Raw genomic sequence first — 23,564 nt, 5'->3', positions numbered from 1 at the left:
TTCAAAACTATAATCCCATAAATAACTCCCATTTCCTGTTGTCTATATGTATACGTATCAATCACGGGTATAACTCGATTATTATTACGTATCTATATCATATCAAATCTCATACATTAATATGTATGCGCATCAATCACGGATATGCGGTCTCCATGAAACAATTAACAACGCCAAAATTACTCGTAATGTGACCCAACCATGAACAATACTTCCAATAAAACACACCATGCCATGCATGTACCACGTCAAATCCACCACATGATCACACATATGTTTCCATATCCGTTTCCATCTATCACCAACACTTCCGCTCATACGGAAAACCATAATGCACAATCATGCAAATGACCACTATGCAACACATAATTTACATTATTTATCTTACTTTTATATAACAAAACAATATCACGTCGATTAACACACATCAAACAACATTATCATATCATCAATCCAGTCATGTCAAATCAACGATTTCCATTACTTGCAAAATGTTACACCATATAATCAAATGTAAACCATTCACAAAATATCGCCCATGTAAGGTCAACATGCTCATCCAAACACAAATCAACTAATATAAACCGCGAAATAAGGGTACATGCTCAATATTCGGTCAATTATCAACAAAACAAAGGTCAAGGCATGTCAATCGGTCGAGTGTAGGAGGCCACTCGGTCGAGTGAAGGGTGCACTCGGTCGAGTGTCACCTGGGCAGAATGCTTTCATTCTCAACTTGGTTCCAACCTTCCTATTTCATTTCACAAATGCTAATAGATTTCGATGGTGATTGTTACACTGTCAAACAACCAAATTAGAACAACTCATGGCCTTATGGCCATTATTACAACCCAACAAAAACAAAATGTGATACATGATGCGACTCATATTTGCACACATTTAGTCCCCGAACTAGCCTCGTTCCTATGATTTCTTTCTTGTATTAGGGCCGTTTCTATCTTTAGCTTCCTACTTTGCATATTCTTTGAGGTTTTGTGCCGTTGGTGGGGAAGGAGCGCTAGCCTTGCGTGTATGGAGCAAAAACGGAGCTAAATTGATCGCATTTAATGACCAAGCAACAAGGAGGAGACCAATACTAAAAGCCTAAGTAGATAGAATAAGTAGGTTGGGAAATGATGAAGACCGCCACGACCCCTCAATGATCCCCACGGATCTTGAGGCAGTCAAGAAAAGTGGAAGCCAAGCTGACCCATGATCCGGGCGTCTTGATAGCAGCCTGAGCGTCCTAAAGAGCAGCCCGAGCGTCCTGAAGAACAACCCGGGCGTCCTAATGCTCAGCCCGAGCGTCCCACAAGCAGGACGGGCAATTCCCTATGCAGTATGAACATCCAACATAGGGAGGTCGTGAGGCTCCTTAAGGACTTGAAAAGCGTTAATCATCTTCTTAGAGACTTAATCTTCACTTTAGCCCTTAGTTACCCTAATACTTGTACTTAGTATAAATACTCCATTGTATTAAGAGATCATTATCAAGTCATTAGAGTAGATAAGAGATTAATTAGCTTAATTACATATTAATCCCTTCTTAATTATTATTGAAAAATTCTTAGATCTAGTTGGGTAATTGGAAGATTATTTGGGTTTATTGAAGAATTGACAAATTTTCATTCATCAATCAAGTTTTCTTCTATTTTTTTCTTCTTTTTTTTTTTGCAAGAAAAGCAAGCCCATATTATTCATCCATTAAGGGAATAAAAAAGGCCAATCTTACAAAGTATAACCAACAACACTTCCAAATAGATTACTAGCTAAAGGACTCTAGGATTTCATCCTCATAGGAAGAATGAAAAGCATATAATAATCTTATACTAACTAAGTACTGGACTCGTCTCACAATGTAATCCTCAGTATGTTCAACATCTCGAAAAATACGGGAATTCCGTTCTTCCCAAATGCTGTAAGTTAATGCAGTAAAACAACTTGATATCCACTGAACTTTCAAATGGCGTCTAGTCCTTCTACCAGCTAGCCAATGAAGTTCCCTTTTTAAACTATCAGTCTGTCCCCTTAGCATCATCCATTGCAATAACCTGTGCCAAATTGATGCAACAAACTGACAGTTGAAAAACAAGTGCTGATGAGATTCATTTGCAGCTTTGCACAGAATGCAACGATTAACCATATGCAGTCCCTTGTGATTCAATTTAACAATGGTAGCTAGTTTATGCTGCATAGCGAAGACCACCAGTACACTATGCTTAGGAAGAGCAACCCTATTCCACACAGTCTTCACCGAACTGATTTTGTTATCATGATCTCTCAACTGTTCATAGATTAAGCTGAGTTGCAACTTCCCTCCTGCAACACAATTAGACAGTAAAGTACGAGCATTGTCAATGCCACTAGTCTTCTCCAATAACAGATCTCTTACCTTGAGAATGCTTTTCCAGCTTTCAGAATGAAAGCTTTTAATCTGCATTGTCCAAAAGCTTCCATGCTTAATGTTGTAAGCATGATTCCAGAGAACCCAAGAACTATCAGCATGAGTCTCAATGGCCCAGATCCACTTACACAGTAAACATTTATTCCGAGCCGAAATCTCCTTTATATTAAACCCACCCTCAACATGAGGCTTGCAGCAAGAACTCCAACTTTTCATTATAAGCTTGCGTTGACGTTCCTCAGTACCCCATAGAAAATGCCTGCAGAATTTAGTGACCAGTTTGATGACACCTTTAGGGATCAGTAAAGTGGAGCACCAGAATTGCTCCAGTCCAAAGATCACAGTATTAATCAAACTGATTTTGCCAGCATAAGATAACCTATAATTAGCCCAATGATGAAGAGATTTTTTGGATTTTATTCAACAGATCTGCAAACATCTCTTTGTTAAGTCTACCCTCATTTAGGGGCACACCCAGGTACTTGAAGGGGAACTCCCTTTGCACAAAGTTTGTCTCCTCAAGTATAGCATGCTGAACTCCTTCAAACACTCCCCCCCATATAGATGTTTATTTTATCTGGATTTGTATACAACCCAGATAACCGTGCAAACCCCTCCAAATTCTGAGTAACAGCCTTGACTGATGGAACATCACCACGAACAAAGAGCATTAAATCATCTGCAAAGATAAGATGATTTAATCCCAGTCTGCCACATTTAGGGTGATAGGAGACCTGTGGTTGAGAATGTATACGCCTGAGTAGCCTGGACAGAATCTCTAAGCTCATTACAAATAAGAAGGGAGATAAAGGATCCCCTTGTCTCAGACCACACTCCCCTTTAAAGAAACCAACTGTATCACTATTAATTTTTAAGCTAAACCATGTGGAATTAATACAGTCCATAACCCACTTCTGAAATTGAGGAGGAAAGTTAAAATGTTTCAGCATCTGCTCAATAAAAGTCCATTGCAAGGAATCAAAAGCCTTCCTTATATCAACTTTGATCAAGCATCTTGGTGAAACCCCTTGTTGCCCATAACCCTTAACCGAAGATTGAGTGAGCATAATGTTATCAAATATGCTTCTGCCAGCCACAAAAGCCCCTTGCTCCTTCCCTGTGATCTCAGGTAACACTACCTTTAATCTGTCACATAAGATTTTGCTTATTGTTTTATAAAGAACAGTGCAACAAGCAATGGGTCTATAATCCATGACAGTATTAACCACTTGCTTTTTAGGGATTAAAGCAAGTAGAGTAGTGTTGGCTTGCTTTGGCATTGTACCCTTCTTAAAGAATTCTTGAATAGCTGAACAAAAATCAGACTTGATTATGCCCCAATTAGTCTTATAGAATTGAGCAGAAAAGCCATCCTGGCCAGGACTCTTATGAGACCCCATGGAGAAAAGAGCTTTCCTGATATCACCTTCAGTAACTTCCCTACGCAAACAACCCCAGTCATGTTCCTGAATAATATACCCCTCAATTATGACAGAATCCAAAGAAGCAGTGTCCTTTTTCTGACCTAGAAGCCACTGGTAGTACTCCACAAAAGCAGCCAAGTTTTCTTCTATTATTCTTTCCTTCCATTTGTTCATCACAAGTTTGGTACAATTTCTTTATGCCTTGCTTAATTATAGTTTGTTGTCTTATTCATTCATCATGTTTGGACTTGTTAATGTGATTGACACCATTGTTACCATATTTATCATGATCATGAATGAGTAGTCTCTTAGCTAGGGTTAATGGGGGATTACGGGAATTAATCATGGGGGTAGATCCATACTTAACCTAATATGTTTTCATTTGATTTATTGCTTGTTTTAGTTTCAACTTATGCATATATTATGCTTGATGAAATGCTTGATTGACAACCTAGCATGAATCTCTTATCCATTCAACAAGACTTGTAAGATATAAACTAACTTAAGGCTTGTTAGACTATGCATATAGTTGAATAGGAAGAAACTAAGTCGACTTGTAGGTGTTTTAAAGTCTTGACCGACTCGGCTCCGTGACCCAAATCTTCCTAGGAATCGTAAGACATAATCTAACTCGATTTCGCTATAACAATAATTTGCTTGCATCTATGTAAACTTGTTTGTATGATCTTCACCATGATTCCTCTATAACCCCTTGACACCCCAGTGCCTTTTATCAATTGTTTACATTCTCATTTACTTTACTTGCTTTGTTTTTCCATTCACTTTCTTTTATTTGTTTAGTAGTTTAGATAACTATCTCAATCCAAATTAAATTGTGACACCCTAAGACATAGCTACTTGCAATCGATAACTTAATCCAATACCCATCCCTTGGGATCCGACCTTTACTCACCACTCTAATAAGAGTAGTTAGTTGAGACTATAAATATTGTTTTGAGTGGTTAGCTTAGACGACAAAGTTAAGACCGAATCAAAAATGGTGCCGTTGCCGGGGACGGTGTTCAATTGAATTGTTATCAATCTTTGCTTTTAGTTGTGTCTTTCTTTGCCTTGGAGAAAAACATTTCCTCAATGTACTTCTCATCTTTTTCTCTTAGTTTACATTGCAAGATGTGTGGGATTTATCTGTATGCATCCCTTTAACTTTAAGGATTATAACGAATTTAGCGTGATGATAACTAGTCATAAAATAAATTCATAAACAAAAGTAGAGAATGAAGAAACAACCTTAGGTCCTAGCAAAATCGGCCTAAGAACAATATCCCAATGATATTCACCTATCAGTTGCAACCAAGACGATATGAGATATGCCCTTTGTGTTCTTGCTAGAATCGATCCCCAAATTTTTTGTAAAAATTAATTGGGGTTTTGTATTTTGTGTTTTTGATGAGAGAGGCAAGATTAGTTTAGAAAATTAGGGTAAAAATGAGCTCCCTACTCCTCTTATTCTAACCGAAAAAGAGAAGTGAAAGGGGAGATTTTTACTCTCCAAATTTTTGGCTCAAATACCGAAATTAGAAGAGATTATTTTCTCTTTATTTCGGTTTTTCTACCTACCCAAAAATAATGAGATTATATCTCCTTATTTTTTGGTAGTATGCAAAATGTATAAAATGTATTAAATATAAATTGTCATTTATATTATTCCGTATTAACAAGTCTACACACAACACTTTGTGGTTGATTTATTAATACGAGTCAATAATAATTTATAATGACAATATCGTATAATTATCATTCGCTGATTAAATATAACCGATTACATTTAATTACGAATTAACATATTAATTCGTACAAGCTAACATTATATACATTAATCAAATATAACTTATTATATTCAATTTACGAATTGACAGTTAATTCGTCTCAACTAATATTATTTAATCGGCATTAAATAATCGTCTCATCAACACATTGACTAACTGTTTAGTCATATAAGGCATCAATGTGATTACATTTCCATAACCACATCTCTCAAACACATCCTTTAGGTGTGACTTTTAGGGACCAGTTGATCACCGCCATCTGTATGATAATAACGTCAAACTTTCTAGCAAGCCAACCGTTATTAGGTAATCTTTAATCAACTGATTAAATACGAAGTATACCCTTGTGAACCTTTAAGAGATTTACAAATGTTATCACACTAATTTGTGGAGGACACAAGCTCCAACAAACTCCCACTTGTCCTCACAAGTGTATGTGCGATAACCGATTCTCATAAACTAAAATTTCTCCCACTCAATGTAAAACAATTTGCAAAATCTGTATTCACAAAGGTCGTATTTTACAAGTGATCTGTATCAAGAGTGGTTTCCCCGACTAGAGAGTAACTTAACTGATAAACGAATCATCATTCGAGCATGGCCATGCATTTCAGTTACAACTCCTCGAGTGGCCCTAAGAAATAACTATACCTGATAAAGGTTGGATATTTTCCTCAACTCGAATCCTGCGATGTAAGCACAGTATGAAATGACTCAGAAAAAATCTACTTAGCCTCCAGTTACGGCAGACCGTGAGAAAGAAACCAAAGTCACCCAAAAACTGCCTTAATCTCAAGAGACAGTCGATAGTCAAAAAAATCGACTCTAGGAACATAATGGATGTCCTATCCACGACCTGGCACCGAATGTTGTTAAACATTTAGGACTCCATTTCGTTGTCACAAAAATTTGTCCTACGAGGTATCGTTATAATCTCGCATCTGTGATCGATCAGTCAACCGTTTTGCTTATGGCTCGTTGAACCCACCATCAATCGACTGCACAATATAATAGCCAGAGTTATCAGCTCATTAAGGCGATTACGGACCAAACAAAATATAATGTAATTCAGTTCACTTTGTGGCGTTCAATGTTGTCAGTACAATCTGTTGGAGTAGTGTCCTCCACAATGAATGCGTTTACATAATAAATCTCGTAAAAGGAATATCAGGGATTTATTTATTTATTTGTCAGCTGGTCATCGTTAATCGGTAATGATTGGCTGACTAGAGTTTGACATTACTGTCGTGTGACGGCGGTGATCAGCTGATCCCTTTAGGTCACACCTATAGGATGACGCCCAAATAGAATAAATTAATTGTTTGTATGAGATACGGAATAAATAATTCCTTGTATTATTTGACTCTTAGTTAGTCACATAAATGTATTATTTGATGATGGGTTACGAACTCGGGATAAAGAGATTTATTATTTAATTATGAGATATTTAAATAATAAATGATTATAATTTATTAATTAATTGTTAATTAATTAATTTTATACGATATGTGTATATGTTTTGAGGTAGAATCAATTAGCTATTAAATTTTACAAGAGGTTGTAAAATTAGCTAAATGGGTTAATATTGACACATTGTATGTTGATAAAATGGTCTTATGATTACTTAATGGTTAAGTAGTTATTGGTAGTTGATTTATATTATTTAAGTGTTAAATAATTAAATTAATATTTAATTATGTAAGATAATTAAATATAAGACTTATAAGCATTTGTGGGGCAAATGTCGAAAACCAAAATGGACACAAATTAGACAAGATATTCCGGTTTTTGTGTAGGCTAACAAGTGTTCATTTTGGTGGTTTTATTCAATAAAAATTGTCTCCATAATTGGCTATATATACCCAAACATTCACCTAATTCAAAAAGTGGAAAAATTTGAAGAAATTGTTGGTCTTTGCATGTAGCCAAAAACGGTTCTCATTATCACCATAAGACCAACCTTTTCTTCTTATTTTGTTCATGATTTCCATCTTAAAAACACATATATAAACTAACTAATAATATTATCAAGGTAATAATATTAATTAGTACATCAAAATACAACTACAAGGTTACTACTATAATTAACTAGTTATTAGTTTTAGTAGTATTTTTGGGTTAATCTTGGGTGCCACCAAAGGAGATTACCTATATTGGTACTTGGTATTCTTGGAGGATCATCTTAAGTAGAAAAGCTCAAGAACTATAAAGGTAGGAGACCTTGTAGTGCCCATATTTGCCTTATAGCAATGTAAGGAACTTTTGTCTTAAGGTGGTTTAAAACCATCCTTTATACATTTCTTTTGCATGCATGTAGATTTAGACCATTTATAATTATTTTGTAATTTTAATATCATAAGATGAGTATTAATATGGTCTCAATAACTAACACAATCCACATGAAAAACAAAATATAATAAAAAACGATGAAGTTATAAATAGTATATGAAAGAGATAATGTATCAAATCCATAATCAACTACTACAACTCAGGAACACGTTTAATTCCCATGGAAATAACGTGCCCTTCATGCTTATCAAAATTCAACGGTTTAGTGAGAGGGTCCGTGATGTTATCATCCGAAGCTATCTTGTCAATCACTATCTCTTCTTGCTCCACATAATCACGGATCAGGTGATCTTTCCGATCTACATGTCTAGATTTGTTGTTAGACTTTGGCTCCTTAGCCTGGAAGATGGCACCTCTATTGTCACAATAGATGGTGATCGGGTCATTCGAACTAGGAACTATCCTAAGTCCTTGTAAGAATTGACGCATCCATATCGCTTCCTTAGCTGCTTCCGAAGCGGCATAGTACTCGAATTCAGTGGTAGAATCTGCTACAACACTCTGTTTGGAACTCTTCCAGCTGACCGCAACACCATTAAGAGTGAAGACGAATCCGGACTGAGATTTTGAATCATCTGGATCTGTTTGGAAGCTAGCATCTGCGTAACTGATTGCGCATAGCTTAGTATCGCCTCCATAAGTCAATACCCTATCCTTAGTCCTCCGTAGGTACTTGAGTATATTTTTAACAACTATCCAGTGTGTTTCACCTGGATTCTTTTGGTACCGACCCGTCATACTCAATGCATATGCCACGTCTGGACGTGTGCATATCATGGCATACATGATTGATCCTATTGCAGATGCATAAGGAACACGACTCATGTGCTCAATCCCTTCAGGCGTCGTGGGTGACTGAGACTTGCTCAACTGCATCCCAGACGTCATTAGAAGGTTCCCCTTCTTGGAGTTGGTCATGCTGAACTTCTCAAGAATCTTATCCAAATAAAACTCCTGACTAAGTGATAACGTCCGTCGTGATCTATCTCGGTAGATATGGTGGATTCCCAATATGCGTTGTGCCTCACCCAGATCTTTCATCTGTAAATGGTTCTTCAACCATTCTTTAACCGAAGATAGGAGAGGAATGTCATTCCCAATCAAGAGTATGTCATCGACATACAATATCAAGAATACAATCTTGTTCCCACTAGACTTGATATATAAGCATGGTTCCTCGACCGATCGAGTGAAACCATACTCTTTTATCACCTGGTTGAAACGATGATTCCAACTCCGAGAAGCTTGCTTAAGTCCATAAATGGAACGCTTAAGCTTGCATACTTTCTTAGGATGTTCAGGATCTATGAAACCTTCGGGTTGCACCATGTACAACTCTTCCTCCAAATAACCGTTTAAGAAGGCGGTTTTCACATCCATTTGCCAAATTTCATAGTCATGAAATGCGGCAATCGCTAAGATTATCCGAATGGAACGTAGCATGACTACAGGTGCAAAAATCTCATCATAATGCAATCCGTGCACTTAAGTGAAACCTTTTGCCACTAGTCGTGCCTTATAGGTATCTGGTTGCGCGTCTACAGAACGCTTTATTTTGTAAAGCCATTTGCACTGTAGAGGTTTTACCTTATTAGGTAAATCAACAAGATCCCATACATCATTCTCATACATGGAGTCCATCTCGGATTGCACGGCTTCGAGCCATAGCTTTGAGTCGGAACAGGCCATAGCACCTTTAGAGGTAGCGGGTTCATTACTCTCTAGGAGTAAAACATCATTCTCCTCGACCATACCAATGTATCTGTCCGGAGGATTAGAGACTCTACCCGACCTCCTTGGTTCCTCAGTAATGTTAACCGTATCATCAGTTGGAGGAACAACTTTCTCCATCTGTTCCTCGGTTGTTGGTTCTGGAATCTTCGACAGCTCGAAAGTTCTATTACTTGTCTTGTTCTCGAGAAATTCTTTCTCTAAGAACGTCGCACTAGCCGCAACAAAAACTCGATGTTCGGTAGGCGAATAGAAGTAATGACCAAATGTTCCTTTTGGATAACCTATAAAGTATGTCTTGACCGATCGCGGGCCGAGCTTATCCTCGTGTCTCCACTTGACATAAGCCTCGCAGCCCCAAACCCGAATAAATGACAAGTTAGGGACCGTTCCCTTCCACATTTCATATGGAGTCTTGTCGACAGCTTTAGTCGGACTTCGGTTAAGTATAAGAGCAGCTGACAAAAGAGCAAAACCCCATAATGAATCAGGCACTACCGTGTGACTCATCATGGATCGAACCATGTCAAGTAAGGTTCGATTTCTCCGTTCGGACACACTATTTAATTGAGGTGTTCAAGGTGGAGTTAACGGCAAAACGATTCCACAGTCTTTAAGGTGTTGATCAAACGCATTTGAAAGATATTGATGTGACCATAATTAGCGCATATTTAGCCCCCGAATTAGTCTTGTTCCCATGATTTTTAGTGCATAATTGGGTCATTTATTGTCTTTAGTTCTTTGTTTTGCATATTCTTTGAGATTTTGATCCCTTGGTATGAAAGGAGTGCAAATCTTGCATTTTCATGGCAAAACGAGACTAAAATTGATTGAATTCAATGACCAAGCATCAAGGAGAGACAAGACTAGAAGACCTTTGTACATATTATAGTAGTTGGGCAATGCCGAGAAAGGATCCTTGCATCCCCGATGAAATCCCCAAGGATTTTATGAAGAAAAGGGAAGAAAAGAAGAAGAAACAATGTTGAGCTACAATGCGAGCGGATTGTCCTGAATCCGCCCGTCCCCAGCACGAGAATCCGTGCATCTTCCTTCAAAGACGCCCGGGCAGCAGCCACATAATCCGCCCGTCTTCACCCAAATCCGCCCGTCTTCCCCTGCTACAATCCGCCCGTCCCGACACCAATACGCACGAATTTCAGTCCAGCACAATTTCGTTTCTTCAAGATTCAAAGAAAGAAGCCCTTCCTTCGAAAAATACCGGCTTCTCCCTGCTCAATCTAAAAAGTGTAATTACTAGTTTAGCCCTTAGTTAACCCTAATGCATCCACCTAATTTCCACTATAAATACCCCATTAGTATGATTAGAAGAGCATGTTCTTCTTATCAATTATTAGAGTAGTTAATATCAATCAAATCTCTCTATAGTATTGTAATCAACAATTAATCAAGTCTTAATACAAGTTTTATTTCCTTAATCTCTCTTTTGTTCATCCTTTATTTTGGGTAATTGAAGATTATTTGGGTTATTATTGGGAGATTGACAACCTCTCAATCAAGCATCAAGTACTTCTTTTATTCTTTGCTTTATTATTGGAATCATTAGTAGGTATAATTCTCTTAATCCCTTTTTAATTATTGTTAATTACTTTCATTTATTCATCATGTTTCCTTTTGTTGGTATGATTGACAACCTTGCTAGCATGATCAACATGATAATGAGTGAGTAGTGACCTAGCTAGGGTTAATGGGTAATTAGGGGAAACCAACATGGGGAATGATTCACGCTTAAATTAATATGGTTTCATGGTTTATTTGCTTGCTTGTTTTGATCTCAGCTCATGCACATGTTATGTTTGATGAAATGTGAGCCTATGAATCCTTGCATTTTTTACCCATCACCTATCTTTTCAATGAGACTTGTAAGACATAAACCAACTCGAGTCTCATTAGACCATGCATGTTGTTGAGTAGGAAAGACTAAGTCAACTTGTAGGTGTTGTACAATCTAATCGATTCGGCTCCGGGACCCAAACTTTCCTAGGATTGTAAGATATAACCCAACTCAATCCATCACAATAATAATTGCTTGCTTATAATTTGAGAACATGTTTGTATGATCAATTCCCATGATTCCCCTATGACCCCATGATACCCTAGTGCTTTTTATCAATTGTTTACAACCTTTTTAATTCATCTTGCTTTTTTATTTTCATTGCTATCTAGTTAGTGACCTTGTACATCAACCCAAATTGTGACACCCCTAAGACACCACTAGTTTCAATAGAAATCTCATCTCAATTCCCGTCCCTTGGGATTCGACCTTTACTTGCCTCTTTACTAATTGTAGAGTTGTTTGTGAAGTTATAAATTGTGTCTTGATTCGGACGTGACCCAACGACAACATCTTTTCAATTGTGAACACGAAACGGACCGATAAAAAATGGCGCCGTTGCCGGGGACGGTGTTAACTTGATTTAGATTTTCTTATATTGTTATTAGTTGTGTCTTTCGTTGCCTTGGGGAAGTAAAACTCCTCAAGGTTTGTTCTAATTGTTTTCAAGTTGTTCGATATTTTGCAAGATGGACCTTATAGATTGTTTTGTAGAGGACCACTTAAGTATACCTTTCTTCAAAGATCCCATGCAAGCATTGGAAGCCTTGGAAGTAAGTGAGGCTAAAAATATGTATTGGGAATTGGAGGTGGATCTTTTTGAGGCCGCTCTAGCTAACAAAGAACTTACTCATGCACAATTCGTATTGGTGCATAACATCCTTGTAGAAGCATGTCAACTAATAGAAGATGAGCAATCCATCCTAGAAGATATTTTACAAGCTCAAGAGCAAGAGGAACCCATCATGGAATTTGAATATGATGAGGATGATGAGAATGAAGAACAAGTTGAATATGCTATGAGAATGGAATGTCTAATGGAGATGGAGCAAATTCTGAATGAAACTCCAAAGGAGGAAAGTGAGGTACAAACTCCTACTTTAAAACCCCTACCCCCAAATTTGAAATATGCTTACCTTGATGAATCAAAGACCAAACCCGTGATTGTTAATGATAGACCTGATGAGAACCAATTGGGAAAATTGCTTGATGTGCTAAAACAACATGAGAAGGCTATAGGTTATAGTCTAGATGACCTTAAGGGGATAAATCCCAACTTTTGCATGCATAGAATTCATCTAGAGGAAGACCATAGACCTACCATTCAACCTTAAAGAAGATTGAACCCCCACATGCAAGAAGTTGTCAAAGGAGAAGTTATGAAATTACTTGATGCGGGAATCATATATCCCATATCGGACTCTTTGTGGGTTAGCCCCGTCCAAGTGGTATCTAAGAAAGGAGGTACCACGGTAGTGACAAATGAAAAGAATGAACTAATACCCACAAGAATGATCACCGGTTGGCGTATGTGTATTGACTATCGAAAATTAAACTCCGCAACAAGAAAGGATCATTTCCCCTACCATTCATTGACCAAATGCTTGAGACGTTAGCCTCCAACAAATTCTTTTGTTACCTTGACGGGTATTCGGGATTCTTCCAAATCCCTATACACCCGGATGACCAACATAAGACCACCTTCACATGCCCTTATGGTACTTTTTCATATAGGAGGATGCCTTTTGGTTTATGTAATGCCCCCGCCACTTTCCAAAGATGCATGATGAGTGTCTTCTCCGATTACTTAGAGACCATAATGGAAGTTTTTATGGATGATTTTTGTGTTTATGGAAAGGACTTTGACTCATGTTTGCATAATCTTTCTCTTGTATTGCAAAAATGTGAAGATGTTAGTCTTGTTTTAAATTGGGAAAAGGGTCACTTCATGGTCAATGAAGGAATTGTTTTGGGTCATTTAATTTCGGAAAAGGGCATCGAGGTCGATAAAGCTAAAGTTGAGGTGATATAGAAACTCCCACCCCCCGTGAATGTTTGAGGGGTGAGAAGTTTTCTCGGTCACGCGGGTTTCTATCGCCGTTTCATAAAGGATTTTTCAAAAATAGCAAAACCCCTTACTCAACTTTTGCTTAAAGATGCCCAATTCCTTTTCACTGATGAGTGTGTTGAAGCCTTTAATAGAATCAAGGAAGCACTAATGTCGGCACCGATCATTCAACCTCCAAATTGGGAACTACCATTCGAGATTATGTGTGATGCTAGCAACTACGCCGTTGGAGCGGTTCTTGGCCAACGGGTAGGGAGAGCTCTTCACGCTATCTATTATATAAGCAAGACTCTTGACCCCTCCCAAGTAAATTATGATACCACCGAGAAGGAGCTTCTTGCCATTGTCTATGCTTTGGACAAATTCCGTTCCTACTTGCTTGGATCCAAAGTGATTGTATTTTCGGATCACCGTGCTCTCCGACACCTCTTGATAAAGAAGGAGGCAAAACCAAGATTATTGAGATGGATTTTGCATCTCCAAGAATTTGACTTAGAAATAAGAGACAAGAAAGGAGCCGAGAATGTAGTGGCAGATCATTTGTCAAGGATCCGGTTTCATGATGAAAATGGAGAAACCCCGATCAATGACTCATTTCCCGACGATATTTTGATGGCCATTCAAACACAACTTGAAAGGCACATCACCCCATGGTTTGCCGATTATACTAATTATATTTTTGGAAAAGTACTCCCTCCAAATTTGAATCACAACAGAAGGAAGAGATTCCTATTCGAAGTAAAGAGGTACTTTTGGGACGACCCAAACCTGTACAAGGAGTGTAGTGATGGGCTCTACCGGAGATGCCTCTCTCAATGGGAATTCCAAGGAATCTTGGAAGGATGTCACTCATCACCCTACGGTGGGCACCATGAAGCAAGGAGGACCGTTGCAAAAATTCTTCAATCGGGCTTCTATTGGCCTACAATGTTTCAAGATACAAGAGAATTCATCATTCATTGCGATGCTTGTCAAAGAACGGGGAATATCTCTTGGAGGAACGAAATGCCACAAAGGGGCATTCTAGAGGTGGAGATCTTCGATGTTTGGGGAATCGACTACCAAGGTCCCTTTGTGACGTCCAATGGGAATAAGTACATCCTTGTGGCCGTAGACTACGTCTCAAAGTGGGTGGAGGCAATTGCCACTCCAAATGATGATGCAAAAACGGTCACCAAGCTCTTCAAAAAGATAATCTTCCCAAGATTTGGAGTTCCTAGAGCAATCATAAGTGATGGAGGAACGCATTTCCATGAGAAGAAACTTGCATCTCTTTTGACCAAATATGTTGTTCAACATAGAACCGGCTTGGGATATCATCCTCAAACAAGCGGTCAAGTTGAAGTTTCAAATAGAGAGATCAAACAAATCCTTGAGAAAGTTGTGAACAAGACTCGGAAAGATTGGAGCACAAAGCTTGATGATGCTCTTTGGGCTTATAGGACGACCTATAAGACTCCCATAGGAGCTTCCCCTTACAAGCTTGTCTATGGAAAAGCATGTCATTTGCCAATCGAATTGGAGTACAAAGTTTTTTGGGCAATCCGAGCACTTAATCTTGATCTCAAATTGAGTGGGCAAAAGAGGATGATTCAAATTCAAGAGTTGGAGGAATTCCGACTACAATCCTATGAAAATGCAAATATTTACATGGAAAGAACGAAATTACTTCATGACAAGAGAATTAGACAAAAGGCCTTGCACAAAGGGGATAAAGTCCTTCTATTCAATTCCCGTTACCGACTTTTTCCGGGAAAGTTGAACTCTAGATGGATGGGTCCCTATGTGACAACCGAAGTTGGAAGATATGGAGATTTTGAACTCAAGGCGGAAGATGGAAGCAAGTTCAAAGTCAATGGTCAAATATTGAAGCCATATTATGAAGGAGCGTTCATTGGAGAGGTCGAGCTCACCTACCTCAGGCCTTCTCATCCTTGAAAGAACCATCAAAGGGAGAGTTTGGTGGAGTCCTTCCTAAACCACCACTTGTAAATATACTAACCCTCTAACTTGTATTTATAATTTTATTGCACTTCTTTTAATAATAAGCATGAGCTCTTTTCATGAGAGTAAGTGAGGGAGGGTCACTAACGAATTTTTATGAAGAAAGGAACCAATTTTCAAGTGTGGGGAAGCATCTAGGAGAGGAAAGAAAGTCAAAGGAAGAATTCACAGCCTGAACACGTGCGTGTTCCCTGGAATCCGACCGTCTTGCCAGAATCCGGGCGGCCTAAGGAGAATCCGTCCGTCCTGCTAAGCTGAGAATTTGAAGATTTTGGGACTGAAGAAGAATCCGAGCGTCTCAGAAGGGAAGACGCGCGACCCAGAGAATCCGGCCGTCTTTACAGAAAGACGCCCGTCTTTCTACCTGTGCATTTCAAGAAAAATCCCCGGAAAGGAATCCGCCCGTCTTCAGAAGAAGACGCCCGTCCCGATAAAAAGGAATCCGAGCGTCTCATGCTCGGGACGCCCGTCTTTGTAGCGTCATATTTTTGAAAATTTAGTTGTGATAGAATCCGGGCGTCTTACCCAGAATCTGCCCGTCCCGAGAAGCTTGAAACCGAGCGTCTTCTGCTCGAATCTGCCCGTCTTCCCACGTTGATTTGACTCGTCTTTTCTTAATTAAAACTACACCCCACCACACATTTAGTAACACATCACTCTTCCTTCCACTTGCATTATAAAACCCACCTCCTTATGACTCCCAAGCTTATCCAAATCACTCTCTTAACCCACAAAATCAAAAAGCCCCAATTTTCTAGGGTTTCCAAAGGCAACACTCAATCAACAAGGAGCATCTTTATTCCTTCACAAATCAAAAGAATCCAGCTCTATAATCAAGGAATGGCACCAAGGAGATCCTCTTTTAGGAATAGGAGGAGACCAAGGATGAGGGGAAGTTCTTCTACCTCCCATGTCAACACATTAAGAAGGGAGCATGAAGAGATTGTAGATCTCACAAGGCTTGATGACTTCTCAAATGTGGAATTTGTCAATGATGTGCAAAGATTAGTCTTCCACCGGCTTCTAAGTAAGAATATTCTTCCCACTAAGTTTTTATGTCATGATACCTTGAGGGAACTTGGGATTTATCACCAAGTGGAAGCTCTCTTTGAAGTATTTGGTCTCTTAACCCTTTTTCGCATGTATGAACAAACTTATCGATCTCTTGTGCTTGAATTTTTGAGCTTTTTGAAGATTACAACCTTGAACAAAACATTATGCATAGAATTTAGGTTGGAGAATGTTTCTAGGATGATGACCCTTGTAGAATTCGCAAATGTACTCGGTCTCGATGTTACGCCTACCCGAACATCGAAGCCAAAGAAGTATAGTGTTGAACCTTTGTGGAGGGCCATGGCCGGCCGGGATTTCATACACACCAAGGAATGTCTCGCTTTTCATATCCAAAATCCGATCTTGAGGCTTACTTATCGATTCCTTTCGGGCACCCTACTTGCCCGCCGAGATCCGGCCATAGTAAATCAACTTGACCTTGTGTTTATGGAATCCTACCTCAATATTCAAGGAAGAGATGTGTACCACTTCAATGCACCTCTAGTATTACTAGAGAAATGGGCAAAGTTTAGGAATGGTGACGATGATGGAATGAAACACATTGTGAATGGAGGACTCATTACTAGGCTTGCGAAACATTTCAACCCGAGATTCAATGAGAATAATGAGTATGCTCCTCTTTTGGGAAACACACGGATAAACGAAGATCTTCTTCTTATTCATCACCATTGGATAACCCTTGAGGAGGTCGATAAGCGGATCAAGTGGTTAACGAAAGGAAGCGATCCGATTTATCTTCCAATGGCCGACCTACCACGTATCTTCCCGAGAAGAGGACCTTTGTCTCCAATCCCATCCTACCTCATCCCTCCAAACCCAACCCAACCAAGACAAGCACCACCTCCAAATCCCCAACAACAACAACAAGAGCAACAATCCCGAGATGAAAAGATCAAAGTGCCTCCCTACCCATTTCCTTATCAACCGTATAACCATCCCAACCCCTTCATCCTTCCCCGTGACGACTTTGTCACGGGAATTCTACAAGATTTGCACTTCCGCCAATACGAAACCAACGTGGACATTTACTATGCACTCTATCCTCAATACCACGATATGGTTCAAAAGGGAAAGATTAGTGAGGAAGGAGCATTTCCCTCATGGGCTCAAATGGACCTACTCTTCCCCAATTCGGAGAGGGCAAATGAAGGAGCAAACGGGAGACAAGAGGAGGGAAGCAACAACTCTTGCGGGGGGGACACGGTGGAGCTTGAAAGTGAAGAGGACGAGTTCATGGACCCAAGTATGAGTGATGCATCAAAGGAGATATGGGATAGCGATCTAGAAGGAGATGATGCCGATCTCTAGAGGATTACTTCATAGCTAGGTGGAGCGGGCGAGAGGCACCCATCTAAGTTTAAGTGAAGTTCCCTCATCTCCTCTCTTTAATTTTCAAGTTCCATGAAAAGAAGTTTGTGTTTTGTTAACTTGTATATTTATTAATCTTGATCATTGTTGGAGTAGTCCTAGCACCATAGAGGACTCACACCTCGGCCCTATTGAGGTGTTCTCATTTTATCGTTCCCACCTTTCAAAATCCAAAATGACAAAATTAGTTTCATGCATTGCATAGTGTGTGCATGAACTACACCCAACCTTAGGACATTAGCAATAATGTCTAGATCGGTCTGGGGAAGTTAATGCATACACAACGGGAGGTAATCTAAATTATCCTCTCCGTCATAAACAAAAACCATGCATCATGTAGTGTAGATTAGTGTAGCTTGCATTTAGTGTAGAAATCATGCATCATGTTTGCATAATTTCCCATCATTTTGGCCATTGAGGACAATGCCCATATTAGTGTGGGGATGGGGAATTCTAACTTAACTTTTATTCAAAAAATCCAAAAAAATTGAAAAAATTCGAAAAACCATAAAAATTTGAAAAATTGAAAAGCCAAAAACAAGTTCTTTTTCTTTTGTAGTGTAGTCTTGTATATATTATTGTATATATTGTGTTTGTTCTATCTTTGTGTACATTGATTGACTACGCCACATCCGAGACACGAGGATCATGAAGACCGCATGGTATGATCTTTCCAATCTCTTTTTTCCTCTTTATGTTAATGACTATGTGGCTTTATTTTGATTGATGCGGTATAACAATGTGAACTTAGGACTTGCATTTAGTTTATATGTCATATTAGTTGGTAGAATCACTTGCATTAGGATGTATATAATAGTTGCATCATGGCATGTAGTTGCATTTAGATAAAAAGTTTTGAAAAATGCCTAATTAGGAACTTTGATAAGAGCAACTAAGCCATTACAAATAATTTTTCAACTTAAGACTTTGCCTACTAGAATGGTTGTAAAACACCCTAGATTGTGTCATACTAGTGTCTTTTGACCCATGACCCAAAGCCTAGTCAAGGGTTTGCATGTGAGTCACCTATCCAACCCCGTGATGCGATGTGGACTTGGTTAACTTGTCTAGGTGACCTTGATTGACCTTGTGGTAAGGCAACCCAAAAATACTTTCTATCAATAAGCTTGAAGTGCTCATTTCGAAATTTTGTTATGTGGAAGTAATTTATTGCTAAGGAAACTTCAAATGTTATGAAATGTTGAAATGTTGAGAAATTTTAGTTATTTTGATGGAGGCGTACCACTTCGATGTGCTTTGGAGAGGGATCCATTGAATTGGGCCCCACACGGTTGTGAATTCGACCGCCCAGAGACAGAGTGACTATCACCCCGAAAATCTATTGTCTAGAGGTTAACCGGTTGCCTAATAAGCGATTGACGAAAGCAAAGGACACTAGCCCGGAAGGGACAAACCCCATCTTAAATTTTTGAAATGTGAAAGTTGAATGAGGTCAAATTTTGAATACTAGTCATATCCACCCCTTGTTTATAACGATTTGAGCATTTCATTCCCAAAAAGCCTTTTTGTCAAGCCACTTTGTCGAGCTTGGGACGATCCATGACCTTTACTTTTGTAGAGAATTCGAGACTTGTCATGGCATATGCTACTAGCATCATAGGGATCATCATTCCACCACCATCCGATCGCTCTTGACGAAAGCATTTGGAAATTGAGGACGAAAGTAGTCTAGTTTAACACCATTTGGAGGTGATTTAGTGCCATCCTCTTAGCCTTAGTAATTTGTTGAACTAGTATTTGTGAAGGATTTTATGCTCTTAAATTTGTTCCTTTTTAGTGCCTCCGCCGCTTGATCAGGAAGTGGCTATTCCTTTTGTAGATGCATCCATTATTTGATTTTGTGTGCTTAATGTTTGGATGTATCGCCATTTTGGCAAGACCCACCTTGCCTTGCAAGAAGGCATCCTACCTCATGGTTGTCTTGTTGTGAGTTGAAGGGGCGGAGTGAGACCCGCTAATTGTCTTATATCGGCTATGTTATTAGGTTAGTTTAAATAATGGTCCTAGTCTTTGTCACCTCTTTACTCGGGATGAGCAAAGGTTCGGTTTGGGGATATTTGATGTGACCATAATTAGCGCATATTTAGCCCCCGAATTAGCCTTGTTCCCATGCTTTTTAGTGCATAATTGGGTCATTTATTGTCTTTAGTTCTTTGTTTTGCATATTCTTTGAGATTTTGATCCCTTGGTAGGAAAGGAGTGCAAATCTTGCATTTTTATAGCAAAACGAGACTAAAATTGATTGAATTCAATGACCAAGCATCAAGGAGAGACAAGACTAGAAGACCTTTGTACATATTATAGTAGTTGGGCAATGACGAGAAAGGATCCTTGCATCCCCGAGGAAATCCCCAAGCATTTTATGAAGAAAAGGGAAGAAAAGAAGAAGAAACAATGCTGAGCTACAATCCGAGCGGATTGTCCTGAATCCGCCCGTCCCCAGCACGAGAATCCGTGCGTCTTCCTTCAAAGACGCCCGGGCAACAGCCACAGAATCCGCCCGTCTTCACACAAATCCGCCCGTCTTCCCCTGCTACAATCCGCCCGTCCCGACACCAATACACACGGATTCCAGTCCAGCACAATTTCGTTTCTTCAAGCTTCAAAGAAAGAAGCCCTTCCTTCGAAAAATACCGGCTTCTCCCTGCTCAATCTAAAAAGTGTAATTACTAGTTTAGCCTTTAGTTAACCCTAATGCATCCACCTAATTTCCACTATAAATACCCCATTAGTCTAATTAGAAGAGCATGTTCTTCTTATCAATTATTAGAGTAGTTAATATCAATGAAATCTCTCTTTAGTATTGTAATCAACAATTAATCAAGTCTTAATACAAGTTTTATTTCCTTAATCTCTCTTTTGTTCATCCTTTATTTTGGGTAATTGAAGATTATTTGGGTTATTATTGGGAGATTGACAACCTCTCAATCAAGCATCAAGTACTTCTTTTATTCTTTGCTTTATTATTGGAATCATTAGTAGATATAATTCTCTTAATCCCTTTTTAATTATTGTTAATTACTTTCATTTATTCATCATGTTTCCTTTTGTTGGTATGATTGACAACCTTGCTAGCATGATCAACATGATAATGAGTGAGTAGTGACCTAGCTAGGGTTAATGGGTAATTAGGGGAAACCAACATGGGGAATGATTCACGCTTAAATTAATATGCTTTCATGGTTGATTTGCTTGCTTGTTTTGATCTCAACTCATGCACATGTTATGTTTGATGAAATGTGAGCCTATGAATCCTTGCATTTTTTACCCATCACCTATCTTTTCAATGAGACTTGTAAGACATAAACCAACTCGAGTCTCATTAGACCATGCATGTTGTTGAGTAGGAAAGACTAAGTCGACTTGTAGGTGTTATACAATCTAATCGATTCGGCGCCGGGACCCAAACTTTCCTAGGATTGTAAGATATAACCCAACTCAATCCATCACAACAATAATTGCTTGCTTATAATTTGATAACATGTTTGTATGATCAATTCCCATGATTCCCCTATGACCCCATGATACCCTAGTGCTTTTTATCAATTGTTTACAACCTTTTTAATTCATCTTGCTTTTTTATTTTCATTGCTATCTAGTTAGTGACCTTCTACATCAACCCAAATTGTGACACCCCTGTGGGGTAATATCCGTATAAAACCCTTAAAATTTAGGACTATAACGTAAATTTAACATGCGATTTATGGTCATAAACGAAAAACAATAGAGAAACGATAAAGAACAAGAATCAACCTCGGGTCCTTTGAAATGCGGCCTAAGAACAGAAATCAAAGTAGATTTCCTCCTAATCGTTGCACCCAAGACCGTCTGAGACTATGCCCCTTGTGTTAGAAATACTCTCTAATTGACTTGCAATATTGAGAGAGTTTTGTGTGAATTTTGCTAGATGTGAGATCTAGGTTTTTCAGAGAAGAATGCTCTCAAAAACCTAATTTTCTTTCAAAAATGAATTAGGGCAAAAGGAGAGAGAGCCTCTCCTTTTGTTTTGATCGTCCAAACCGTGAGCCAAAGGGGAGGGAGTGGGCTTTCACTTCCTCCTTATTTTTTAACTCGTGATCCGACTCAAAATGCTAAAATGTATATGACGGGATCTTTATTATAAATCGTCATCGGTTATCGGTTATTAAAATATCAACTAGTAACATGACTCAGTCGATATATTAATACTTGTCCGACAATGACAATATTGTATAATTAATTAATTCAATATACATTAATTAAATATAACTGTTTATATTTAATTTACGAATTAACTGCTTAATTCGCCTTAGCCATTATTATTTAATCCGTATTAAATAATTATCTCAACATCGCGTTTGACTAATTATTAGTCAATAATAACTCCGACTAACTGTTTAGTCAAATTAGGCATCAACATGACTGTATTTTCATACTGTCACATCTCTCAAACGTATCCTATAGGTGTGACTTTTAGGGACCAGTTGATCACCGCCATCTGTATGACAATAACGTCAAACTTATCTAGCAAGCCAACCGTTATTGATAAACGTGGACCAACTGATAATAATACAAAAGTATATTCTTTGATCCTTTTAGAGATTTAAATGTTATTGCACTAACTGTAGAGGACACCAGCCCCAACAACCCCTAAGACACCACTAGTTTCAATAGAAATCTCATCTCAATTCCCGTCCCTTGGGATCCAACCTTTACTTGCCTCTTTACTAATTGTAGAGTTGTTTGTGAAGTTATAAATTGTGTTTTGATTCGGACGTGACCCAACGACAACATCTTTTCAATTGTGAACACGAAACGGACCGATCAGATATTCGCCACCCCGATCTGAACGGAGTGCTTTAACCTTTCTACCCAGTTGGTTTTCAACCCTGTTCTGGTATTCCTTGAATTTCTCAAAGGACTCACTTTTATGCTTCATTAAGTAGACATATCCGTATCTACTCAAATCGTCCGTGAAAGTGATAAAATATCTATAGCCATCTCTAGCGGTAATTGACATAGGTCCACAAACATCAGTATGTATGAGTCCTAATAGGTCACTAGCGCGCATTCCAACACCTTTGAAGGAAATTCGAGTCATTTTGCCAATGAGACATGATTCACACGTGCCATATGTAGAAAATTCGAATGCGGGAATAGTCCCATTATCGACGAGTTTCTTTACACGTTTCTCATTTATGTGTCCCATTCGGCAATGCCATAGATAGGTTTGATCTTTGTCACCAACCTTTAATTTCTTATTATTCACGTGTAATACTTCCGTGGTATGATCTAAGATGTAAATTCCATTCATGGAAACTGCTTTCCCATAAATCATTTCATTTAAAGAGAAAATACGGCTATTATCCTTTATTAAAAATGAAAAACCGTCCTTATCAAGTACGGAAACTGAAATAATGTTCTTAGACAAACTGGGTACATAGTAACAGTTATTTAAAAATAACTCAAAACCACTAGGGAGTTGATTACATATGTTCCC

General features: G+C 38.6%; 1 protein-coding gene across 1 annotated transcript in view; it reads right to left on the bottom strand.

Annotated features, from left to right (window-relative positions):
• Positions 1-1,765: 1,765 nt before the first annotated feature.
• The window catches only part of LOC141655315 (uncharacterized), a 91,701-nt gene continuing 69,902 nt past the window's right edge, over positions 1,766-23,564 (bottom strand). The window contains exons 4-5 of the mRNA XM_074462400.1: positions 3,017-3,844; positions 1,766-2,783 (exon numbers count right to left, since the gene is read on the bottom strand). Coding sequence (XP_074318501.1) covers positions 1,766-2,783; positions 3,017-3,844 — 1,846 coding nt within the window. The remainder of the gene's footprint in view (positions 2,784-3,016; positions 3,845-23,564) is intronic.

Source organism: Silene latifolia, chromosome 5 (genome assembly GCF_048544455.1).
Source record: "Silene latifolia isolate original U9 population chromosome 5, ASM4854445v1, whole genome shotgun sequence".
NCBI lineage: Eukaryota > Viridiplantae > Streptophyta > Magnoliopsida > Caryophyllales > Caryophyllaceae > Silene > Silene latifolia.
The sequence above is the reverse complement of the archived record's forward strand: the minus strand, read 5'-3'. Positions and strand labels throughout refer to the sequence as shown.